Source organism: Podarcis melisellensis (assembly GCF_964234715.1).
Source record: "Podarcis melisellensis genome assembly, chromosome: 5".
Lineage (NCBI taxonomy): Eukaryota > Metazoa > Chordata > Lepidosauria > Squamata > Lacertidae > Podarcis > Podarcis melisellensis.
The window spans coordinates 24,001,686-24,013,709 of NC_138537.1; the positions used below are offsets into that span (position 1 = coordinate 24,001,686).

Here is a 12,024-nt window from a genome sequence, read left to right on the forward strand (position 1 = left end):
CTAGGTTGGCAGGAGCTGGGACTGAGCAACAGGAGCTCACCCCATCACGGGGATTCAAACCGCCGGCCTTTTGATCGGCAAGTCCTAGGCTCTGTGGTTTAACCCACAGCGCCACCCGCGTCCCACAACCTTAAAATTAAGGTTACACAAATAGCTACTTAAATATTTCAGACACAAAGGGTAGAATTCAAAACGGCCCTAAGGAGATAAGTTACATCAGCTTGCTTGTCCAACAGATTGGTATCCCCTCTGCTCCCATAAATTGTTCTCCCATCCCTCCAGAGATTTAGGAGAAGTCCCATTATGCCAGTAGAAGTCCTCACACAGTCTTCTGCTAGCAAGACAGGTTAGTTAACCCCACTCCTTATAGCTCAATCAGTAGAGAATGAGAAGCTTAAACTCAGGATCATCGGTTCATGTCCCACATTGGGCAAAATATTCCTGCATTGCAAGGGGTTGTTATTGCAGTCCAAACCATGGTCCCTTCTGACTCTATGACTATTAATTGCAGCCCAAACCATCCTTCTCATGTGATTAATCCAGGCTTCAAAAAGTCAGCCCATATAAGAAGGTCCTACAACACTTCTGAAAAATACTCAGATTGGCGTATCTCTTTGCAGCTTAACACATTAATTTGATCACATTGAGGCTTTCTGGAAGTTGCAATAATAATCTACCATGAATTGGACAATCAAGACAATATATTTGCACTATTGAACCAATATAGGTTAAATGACGTGGAGGAAACCCGGTTATTAGAACCCACAGTATATGGCACCTGAATGCACCAACATTCCTACTCCTTAAACCCTTACGGAGTTTTGCTCTCTTTTTCTAACTACTACAAACACACACACAAGTGTCAGAAAGCAACATATACAGGTTCAGCATATGGTTAAGCATATCAGAAGTTTATCCTTCAGGTTCCAAAGATATCAGAAGCCCGCTCCACAGTTAACTCAGAGCAGGGCTTTCAGTGTGGCTGCCCCAGTTCTGAGAACAGCATTCCAGTCACAATATGGCAGGTGCAGACTATCAGCTCCACCTTTGTGGACACGCAACAAGGGCATTTGGGACCACTACTGGCTTACCTATGAGGAGAAACCAGGAACAGATTGCAAAGGGAGGTATAAAAAAATCCAAACTACTCTGATAAGCACTGGAGGACAACTGTGTTTCATCTGGTAATAAACTGATGAGCTGCTGCCTTGATGCTCAGATCTGACACATTTGCACTATAGTCCTGTGCATATTTAATAGGAGCAAATCCCACTATAAACTGTGAGTCTTACTTCTGAATAAGCATGTACAGAATGACAATGTCAGAGTTTTAGTTTATGTTTTCCCTAGTGCCAAATGTTAGATTGTACAGTCTAAGTTTAGTCTGTAAAGCAACTGGTCCAAGGTAAGACAAACTTGGAGTGGGGCAGGCAGGAAATTCCCCACCCCCCAAGCTCTGAAACAAAAAGCTACATTAATTGCCTCAAGGCAAAAACAAAGCTCAGAAATACTTTAGTTCCCAAAACACAATGTTTTGGAAAGTTAAAGCCTTCTAGGGGAAAAAAATAAAAATCTGTAGGTCAGGCAGAAATGAGGGAGGGGAAAAAATGATACAGTCACCAATAATAATAGTGAATATCCAGTAGCTGGACAAAAGGTCACAGAGTTTCATCCTGCTCTGGAACAGAGAGGGTTTGATGCTTACATAATGAGGGGGCCTGGGTGTCTAAAAACCTAAGGAGGACATTCTGGAACACGGGAAGGCTGGATCCAGCAAGTGATGCTGAAGAAATGGATTCCTTTTCGTCCAAGACTTCTGCCTCACCACATCGCTGCAGAAATAAGACAGGATAAAAGCAATCAGTGTAGAACTGCAACACAACAGCTATGAATGCAATTGCACTTGCCCTCCCCTCCCCTATTACTTAGGGGCACACAAGCAAAAAGGTGAGGGGGAAAAGAACCTGTTGTTCAACCTGTTGGTCTCTGCTTGGGTGCGAGGAAAAACAAGCAAATTAATCTAGCGTCATCTGAGATGTGGCCAGATGACACATAAGAATGGAATAAAGACTGGCATTCTCAGCATCCTATGTTCCCTCTGCAAGAGAGATTAAAGACTTCTGATGCTTGTTACAGGGCCTGAACCTTCCACTATGAACCAAGATGGATAAACTGCGTTAAACTTGCTTATAAGGCTGTAGTTCATGGTCAAAGCTAGTTCTCACTTAAATATGAACTGCATTTCTCTCTCCCTGCACACAGCTGTCATACTGCAAAGACAACTTACTTCCACTTCAATTTCAGCTTGCCTCTTCTCCAATAATTTAGCCACAGCCATTGCCCTATGCTTGCCAGCTCTTTTGCTGCTCACGGCCCATTCACAAAGCAACGTTACGACAGCTTCATCATTAGTTGCAACCTGTTAAATAAAAACAAAACAAAAGGTCAGTCTCTTGTTTAAGTAGATTAAAATGCTGGCTACAAAGACAGGCATACGATGCAGACCAATGGCAACAGGCAACTGTTCAATTTCCTACCCCTTTTATCCCTAGGATGTAAGTTTGTCTAACAGCTCAAAAGAGAGTTTCTTCTTCTAGGAGGTATGTGTGGCTAGACAGGGAATGAATGCATGGAACAGAAGCATAGTAGATGTGTGTTGAAGAGCATGATGAGCTAGTTTGAAATGCAACTCATGTGCTATATACTAAAACAGGCTTTTGCTATCACCCTTAGGTTTTAGTCATATTTACATTTACTACACTTCTGGCTACATTTATCAGTTCAAAAGCTGCTCTTTTCAAAGTAAGGACCCTTTATGAACATAGTGCTTGTGTACATATTTCAGTACACATTGTTTTCTTATAACTTTTAATTGAAGATGATCCTCTTTTTTTATGCATAAGAGCCACCTTCATTTTGGAGGTGATACACCACTTTTTATTAAAGAAAAGAAAAGAAAAGCTGTCCTAAGCAATTCTTATAATTCAGAAATGTGAATCCTTAACAGTAAAATCCAACATTCATCTTTAATCATCCAATCAATGGTTTAACCAGTTTCTGTATGTGAACATCAAAAAACAAACTTTCCGTATCATTATTACTACTCACTACTGCTATTAATTATAATTTATACATAATGCAATCCATGTGCATAGGCACTTCAGCACTTTACAGAATGCAATAGTACAGTTCCCTGCCCCAAGGAGCTTACAATCTAAAATTCAACATGGGGAAAACAGAGGAAAAGAAACAGGAAGGAAGGAGACACCAAGTTAAACATAGGGAGGAATGTGTGATTGTTCCAATTTCACATTCTTAGGCTTAGTTGCAACAGGGCAAGGAAGCTAGGTGGTAAAGCCAACCATTTCATTTTTTAAAAGCTGGTGTAGAAAACGGATTTGAGGAGAGGTGTTCTGGGACACACTTCCAAGCAAACCAACAAAGGAGAAAGGGTGGAGACGATTGAAAGAGCAGGAGACTTGTGGCTGGTGGTAGCTGGTAGCTGGTACAGCCTGAGAAACTAAGATTGCAGACATATTTGTGATCGGAATGTAATGACAGAAAGAAGGGGAAGGCAACACCATTTAAGGCTTTCCTCTTAGCAATCAGATGCATATTCTTAATATACAGTGTCTGGAAAGGTCCTAAGCACATCCTTTTCTATTAGCAACAACAAACATAAGCAGAGCAATGGCCTCCCACATCCTCCTCCGGTTGCAACTTTATCTTGTTCAAAGCATTTGTTTAGATACACAACAAGATATATAGGAGGTCATTATCTCCTGCTTCTTTCCATCACACTATTAATAACAGCTTAGCTAGATAACACCAGAAGCTTGCCTAGCCTAGCACGCCATCTCCAGTAATGGGAGCCTGGATCAGGCCCATGCAGAGGCAAGGGAAGCCCAGTAAACTTGTCCCGGGGGCTCAGAGGCCTAATCCAGCCAGGGCAGGAGCCCTGTCAGAGACCAGCTGCTTTTTTGTTTGAGTTTAGAAGCTTTATTCTAACAAGGCACACTCCGCAGACAAGCTCTGCACGGGCCTGGCCTGGATCATCCTGGAAAGCTAAAAAAGAAAAAGGTGATTCACATCCCTTTTAATTCATCTGCAACCACAAAATGTTAAGGAAGCCACACACTTTTCCATTCAAAAAAGAAACCTAGAGGGAAGGGAGATCAATAAAAGTTTACAAAGTTGTGGGTGTTGAGAAAACGAAGAAGGAAAATTATTAACGTATGTAGCACACATAGGATTTGGGGGGGGGGGGGACGGGAGCCAACCCTCCATAAATGGAGATTGTGAAGAACAGAACAGTCATGTGTCCTACTTTGAAGACATTCTTCTATTTCCATTGCAGAACAGAGTGAAGTGTGCCACTCAGACAGAACTGTCTGCACCTCCTAAACTACACTCATGCATGTGGGTGCAGTGGAGGAAACCATCCCATGAAGTCAACATTTATACGTGGGATGGGGAGGTACCAAATTTTCCTTTGCCTCAAACAGCAAATTGCCACAGGCCTAACCCTGAATACTCGAATCCCCGCGACGGGGTGAGCTCCGGTTGCTCGGTCCCTGCTCCTGCCAACCTAGCAGTTCGAAAGCACGTCAAAGTGCAAGTAGATAAATAGGTACCGCTCTGGCGGGAAGGTAAACTGCATTTCCGTGCACTGCTCTGGTTCGCCAGAAGCAGCTTAGTCATGCTGGCCACAAGGCCCAGAAGCTGTACGCTGGCTCCCTTGGCCAATAAAGCGAGATGAGCGCCGCAACCCCAGAGTCGGCCACAACTGGACCTAATGGTCAGGGGTCCCTTTACCTTTACCTAACCCTGAATATGTTGTAGAAATATAAAAGCAACGTGCATAATCCCATTCCCACTTTCCACAAACAAGATCTCAGGCCAAAAGCATTGGGTGACCAAGCAATGCTTGCCCCTTGCAGAACAGGGTCTTGAGAAGTCCCATCCCGAAAAGGTTGCGTTGGGCTCAATTCTCATAGCACAAGGCCCAGCCTTTCTGCTTCTTCCCCTGATGCACACACAGCATACAGTAAAGATCCCGGCCTTGTTTGTGAAAGGGATGGGAAATTAACTTTGGGCAACAGCACAAACAAAACAAAGCCAGATGGCCCTCCTTTATGAAAGCTAAAAAATCTGAAGCTACTCTTAACAGCAGCTGTGACTTTTTGCATTGGATATGTGAATGTTTATAGAAATTGGATTATTTTATTTAAAAAGGAACACAAGTTAGCACTGGAATTCTTGGCAATAAATTAATAGTGATACATTTCTCAGAACAACACATCACTTTATTTTCCAGAGCACTGATGACTGAAGTGAAGCCATTTGACACTTTTAACTTAATTTTTCAAATGGAATAATTGCTTAGTTGTCTTTAGAAGCATCCAATTCCTCCATATACAGAAGTTTTTCCAATACCTCCCTTCTGACCTTTCATTGTGCAACATTAATCAAGAACAGAATATATGCTGTGTGAAACTGAAAAAGGACAAACAGCTGGTTCTGTTTCTAAATGAGTCAGACTTGTTTTAAGGTTGTGCAGCTGCCAGTTTGACTATAACACTCAATCCCAATCGTACATATAAAGAGGAGAGAGTGAAGCAAACTTCAGACCTCTGAACTGCTAGCAGAAAATGCACCACTAGGTCCACAAGCCCAGAATGCTATAAGCACTGGGGGCAGGGGGAGAACACCGAGTCAGTAGTTTTTTTCAAAGTTTGCACTTTGAATGTTTGCAGCCACAGTAACCCAGCTGAACACACAAACCAATTTTAAATGGAAGAGTGGATTGACTTGCTAGTATAAAGACTTCCCAAAGCACGTTTCTCCCTCAGCCATAAACATGGTTGTCTAGGGTTGGAGGCTGCGTTCATGATTTATACAAGTCCCCGTCAACTTTCAACCAAATACTCCAAGGCGACTTAGAAACACAGCAATACAAACATAGCAATTTAATCAAAACTAGAACCACAAAAAAGCAAATTAATAGGAGCAGCAATAAAACAATTCAAAAGCAAACAGAAATTTTAAAATACAAGTCAACCTCCAAATGCTTCTAAAATATAAGGGGGGGTCATATTTATATAACCATTGCCCTAATGTCAATGCATTCCATTAACTTGGAAACATAATTTGCATTTAAAATGAAGCCAAAAAGTTTCATTTTTTGAACTTTCAGACTAGTATATAATCATGCCCCAAGAATGATGTACACTTTTTACATAAACATAATAATAAAGTATCCACTTATTAAGAGTTAGAACCTGGGAAGAACAGTGCAAGGCTCTACATCTGTCATGAAGGCACCAAGTAACATAGGAGAAGAGACTGTTATGAAGGTGTATCTACAGTCAACATCATATGGTACATTTGTTGCCATTCTGTTTCCAGTAACAACATGGAGCCTTTCTTCACCTCCCTTGCAATAGTATCAACCTAATATGAGCAGCCATTAGTTTGATGTAAACACAAGTGCTGGGGACGGGGCATAAAATAGTATTTTACACCTTGATCAATGCATGCAACATCTTCTCTATGAAATTATTTATATATTCCACTGATCTCAAACCTCAAATTTGATTCATAGATTGAGAGTGTTCATCCAAGGCACATTGGCTCCAAAAGGCCTCCTTATGATTAAACAAAAATCTATAATAAAATTAAGCAGTTGATAACTAGCAGCTTTTTCTAGGCACCCCTAATTGGATGCCCCTCAAAAGTCTGATGGGTAAGACCAGTCAAGAAGAATCTTATCTAAGTGGCTGTAACCTAAACAGACAATGGTCATAAAATTGGGGGTGGGGGGGACTGTTTGAACAGCCTAAATGTTATTGGGTAAAATCAAGTCACCACTCCAAGAGAATGTTCTCTATAACAATTTCCTCAGCAATTATGACTTTCAGATTTTGCCCTCTATCACAAAACAGCTCATCCAAACAGTATGATAGGAGTCATTGTTTGAACTTCAAATCTGTCTAGTTTGGGTGTTTATTTTATTCTGTTCCCAGGCCTCCGGCGTCCTCCAACATCATTGTTTTCAATATGCTTCTAATGTCTCTCCATACTGTTCGTAAACCTCCCTGCGATGATAATGTTTCCATTGTATCTTCAACTTCCTAATAGCTTATTATTGCTATATTAATTATGGCAATCAGAATATACCGCCCTCTAAAATTGAACTGCTGATATAGTTGATGATGGCTGCACCATTTCACGCCACCTTTTTTATTTAATAACTTTCCTTAGTTGCAAAGGGGAAAGGCACTCCCAACCCTTAGGCAGCTTCAGCTCCGCATATAGGAATTCAAAAACCCCTGCTGAAAATCCCTCTTCTGCCCAGTTAATAAAGGCTCAGGGACACTGCATCAATCCCTTGCCTCTACCCCCCCTAACTTTGCTTGTGATCTTTTGCATTCCATAACTCCAGACAAAATTCTCCTGCATACAACATTTAACAGAATCAGTGCAGAGAAGCCTAGGAACCAGTTATGGGATCTCCCTCAATTCCATTTAAATGTAGACATTTCCATTGTTAGCCCTTTGGGCTTGCAGTCACATCTTCCTTATCTTGAGCCAAACCAAGTCAAAAATACAACTCTCCCTGTTCTAACCAAGTCTGCATCATCAAACCACCTCCTGTAACAGGAAGAGGTTTGGGTGGGTCCAACAAAAAGCAGATACAAGCAGTACCTACTATAAAAAACACACACCAGCGCATTATAGCTGAAAAGTGTACCAATCAGCTAATAATCTCATCTGTTGAATCCCACATTAAGAATATGGAGCAGGATCTATCCTTATGTGCATGCAGCTATATCTTGAAGCCATTGGTTCATGTCCTACCCTCCAGAGCAGGAGAAAACAAGCTTGCTCCCTCTTCCATGTGACATCCCTTTAGATATCTGAAGAGGTCTATAATAGCTCCTCTCAATCTCCTCTTTTCCAGGCTAAACATAACCCAGCTCCTTCAACTGTTCTTCATAAGGCTTAGCTTCCAGACTCTTCATCATTTTGCTTGCCCTTCTCTGCACATATTTCCTAAATTGTGGTGCCCAGAATTGGACACAGTATTCCAAGTGTGGTCTGACCAAGAAAGAATATTACTTCTCTTGATCTTAAGAGTTGCCATATTTCAAAAAGTGAAAATCCGGACACAAAAGTGAACTTTTTTTAAAAGTTTTACCCAAATTTGTTGCGCTTTTGAGTTTTTGAGCTATTTTTAATGAAATTTGAGACTGGCTGCCATACTGGATTTCCCCAGACATTTAAGCAATTTCCACCCAGGCACTGTTTCCAAGGGCCGAATACCATCTATGTCTGGAAAATTCCGGACGTATGGATTCTACATTATCTGGACACTAAACTTCTGTTGATGCTGCCTGGAATAGCATTAGCTTTTTTTGCTGCTGCATCACACTGCTGACTCGTGTTTCATTTGCAGAATTCATAAAAACTATCTCAGAGAAAATGATAAAGAAAGCAAATGAAAATATTTGTTACAACCAGAAATGCATCCAATGAAATGACCAAAGTCTTACTTCTGGATAAATGTGATTGTGGGTGGCATGCAAGTCGGCTTAAGGAACAAGGCTGGCACAGTGGACCTCCTAACCTGAGGTGAACAGGTATTAAGAAACACAAATAAGGCAGTTTCAAGAAAGCTGGAGCAAGCCATTATCAAGTAACCATATATAGGTATATATTATCAGCTGCTTCCTAACAAACGGAAACGGCTAGAAACAGTTTACAGAGCCACATTTTTATCGACTGGTAGTTTCCAAAAAAAGTAAAACTCCCCCACTGTCTGAATAGTCTCTATGGGAACAGCTTTGCACAAATCGAATATTTCTCTCAATACTGGACTTACTCACGGGGAAATTATGCAACCTTCTATGAATAGCAACTAATCAACAAATTTAAAATGGCAGCGCTGAAGGTGAAGGGCAGAATACAGGAGAATTGTGGGCAAGAAAAGAGGGTGGCTTTGTGTGGCTACGTGAAATTGAAAAATTGACTCATTCCTGAGTAGTGACATGTTCTGTGCAGTCAATACAGGACAGGGTATTTTTAACCAAGGACTGAACTGGAAAACTTCAAAAGCTTGTTCTAGTAAATACACAGCAGGATAAGGGGAAAGGTTGATGATATGAATAACTTGGTATTTTTACCCAAGAGACTAAAAACAGCTAATGGTTAAAACTTTCAAAACCTACTCTCCCACAATAATAAATAGCTTAACATGAGCTAAGGATGCACGTCACAAACTGTGTCTGATGTTTACTTTGAATGCATGCATATTACTTTAAAACCGTTTGGCTATTCCTCTGATGTGCCCTTGAGAATTCAAGGGGGCATGAAGGAAAGCATTACTCTGAGAAAGAGGGAAATGATACCTTAGAAGGGACCTATTCTGCGGGAGATGAGCACTTATCCTGTAATGCCAACAATAATCTTCTTGGGGAATCCTGTTAGGGGTTCATTTGATCATTAGGAACATGGGCAACTGGGTGTGTGACAGGTGTGTGGCTGCACAGTGACCTACCTATCTCAAAGTTTGTAGATGTGGCACGTCATCCGGGTAGCCAGGTAGAAAGTGCTGTGGAGGAGTCAGAGATAGTAGTGTATGTTGGCCCTGGAAGCAAACTTTAGTGCGCTATGCGCCAGGCAAAAATGTTCCTCTTTAACCAAGCCTTTGGCTGATTGACATCCAATGCCCTTTAAAAATGTGTTGGGGGAGGTTATTAGGTTGTTTTGCTTTTTTTTTACGTATGGTGTGTTATCATATTGTGATTTTATGTTGTAACCGCCCTGAGACCTGCTGTTTAGGGTGAGATAGAGACGCGGGTGGCGCTGTGGGTTAAACCACAGAGCCTAGGACTTCCCAGTCAGAAGGTCAGTGGTTCGAATCCCAAAGACGGGGTGGGCTCCCATTGCTCGGTCCCTGCTCCTGCCAACCTAGCAGTTCGAAAGCACGTCAAAGTGCAAGTAGATAAATAGGTACCACTCCGGCGGGAAGGTAAACGGTGTTTCCGTGCGCTGCTCTGGTTCGCCAGAAGCGGCTTCGTCATGCTGGCCACATGACCCAGAAGTTGTACGCCGGCTCCCTCGGCCAATAAAGCGAGATGAGGGCTGCAACCCCAGAGTCGGTCATGACTGAACCTAATGGTCAGGGGTCCCTTTATCTTTACCTTTATTATATTATTACACAGGTACCTCAGGTTAAGTTCTTAATTCGTTCCAGAGGTCCGTTCTTAATCTGAAACTGTTCTTAACCTGAAGCACCACCTTAGCTAATGGGGCCTGCTGCTGCTGCCACGCCGCCAGAGCACAATTTCTGTTCTCATCCTGAAGCAAAGTTCTTAACCCGAGGTACTATGTCTGGGTTAGCGGAGTCTGTAACCTTAAGCATATGTAACCTGAAGCGTATGTAACCTGAGGTACCACTGTGTTATTATTAAACATGGCTGCAGCCATCTTGGATCAGTAGATGGGGCCTCTTGACAGCTGCAGTACCCTCTTGAGTTTTGGTACATGTGTGCGTTTGTGGTTTTGTGACTGAATGAGAGAGAGAGAGGAAGAAAGGGAGAAAGACCTGGAAGAGAACATTCTCTGTGGCAGCCTACACTGTGGAAATCCTTCCCCAAAGAGTTGCATCTAGCACTTTCAGTTTACAGTTTTTGTTGTATGCTGAAGACATATCTCTTTTGACACTTGAAAGGCATACATTTTAGGATCACTCTAGCTATTACAGCATTTTGTTTTGAACTGTTTTAGCGCTGTATTTTACCTGCCAGGACCTTGTGGCAAAGGATGGGTAATGATTGTTGAAGCAAGAACCTTCAAAGTGGCTTCCTCTGATATGCTACCAGTCCCATGCATGGGGTCAGCTAGGCAGGCACAGCTATAGGGTTTCAATGAGTGGATGGGTCAGTAGCCTCAGGAGGATTTTGGATTTGTTAGGCACCGAGGATGATATTTCTGAACAAAGATGGCCTGTACAAAAGGGACAGGCTCCACTTGAACTAGGAGGGAACCAGACAGATGGCACTTAAATCAAAAAGATGGCAGAACAAGCTTTTAAACTAACAACAAGGGAGAAGGCCAACAGAGATCAAGGAGTGTCCAGCAGTTTGGAACAAATCATCTCCCAGGGATGCAGGGTAAAATGATGGTGATCATTCAAGTGAGGCAGGCATTGAGAGTTCAGAAGCACATGACAGGAATTAAGAGAGGCCAAAATATCGTAGCATAAAACAGGTGCCAAAGACATCTGGGGAGAGAACACTGTATATAAGTATTTTTACACCAATGCTCAAAACTTCTGAGCTAAGATGGTGAAACTGGAGTTCTTGTTCTTAGATATAGAGTGGGCATAATGGAAACCTGGTAGAATGGAGAGAATGAATGGGACATGGTTATCTTGAATGGGAACTCTATATGGGAAGGGCAGGGAGAGGTGTTCTAGCGGTGGCATCACTGCACATCAAAGAGGAAATAAATCCAACAAGCTAGAAATCCCCAGAGGGGCAGACTTCTTCACAGAATTATTGTGGGTAGTAATACCAGGCCACAAGATTCATTTCATGCTATAGTTCCAACCAAAATGCTCAGTTTGAGGTGGAGAATGAAATTAAAGAGGCATAAAAAAGAGGTAATGCTACAACAATACATTAGATGTCTTTCTAGAAGACATCTGAAGGCAGCCCTATATAGGGAAGTTTTTAATGTTTGATGTTTCTTTCAATGGCTACTATCCATAATGGCTATGTACAGCTTGCACATGAAACCATATTCAAGTTTTTATAGGATAAAATAAACACAACTTTTAAAAAACTATTGCAGATATGACACTGCAGCTTTTCTTTAGTTTTTCTTTTAGTTTTAAAAGAGCTGCCATCTAGTGGCTCAGATAATTATTTTTCCAAATATTAGATATATTCAAAAGAGTAGCAAAGTGAATATTTGGCCCATCATCAATGTATATTTGCACGGACAAAACATGCAGCT

At 41.7% G+C, this 12,024-nt stretch overlaps 1 protein-coding gene across 4 annotated transcripts in view; it reads right to left on the minus strand.

The window, feature by feature from the left end:
- The window catches only part of MED12L (mediator complex subunit 12L), a 168,626-nt gene that overhangs the window by 126,354 nt on the left and 30,248 nt on the right, over positions 1-12,024 (minus strand). For all 4 annotated transcript variants that reach the window (XM_081910674.1, XM_081910673.1, XM_081910675.1 and 1 more), the window contains exons 11-12: positions 2,288-2,419; positions 1,706-1,832 (exon numbers count right to left, since the gene is read on the minus strand). In XM_081910674.1, coding sequence (XP_081766800.1) covers positions 1,706-1,832; positions 2,288-2,419 — 259 coding nt within the window. The remainder of the gene's footprint in view (positions 1-1,705; positions 1,833-2,287; positions 2,420-12,024) is intronic.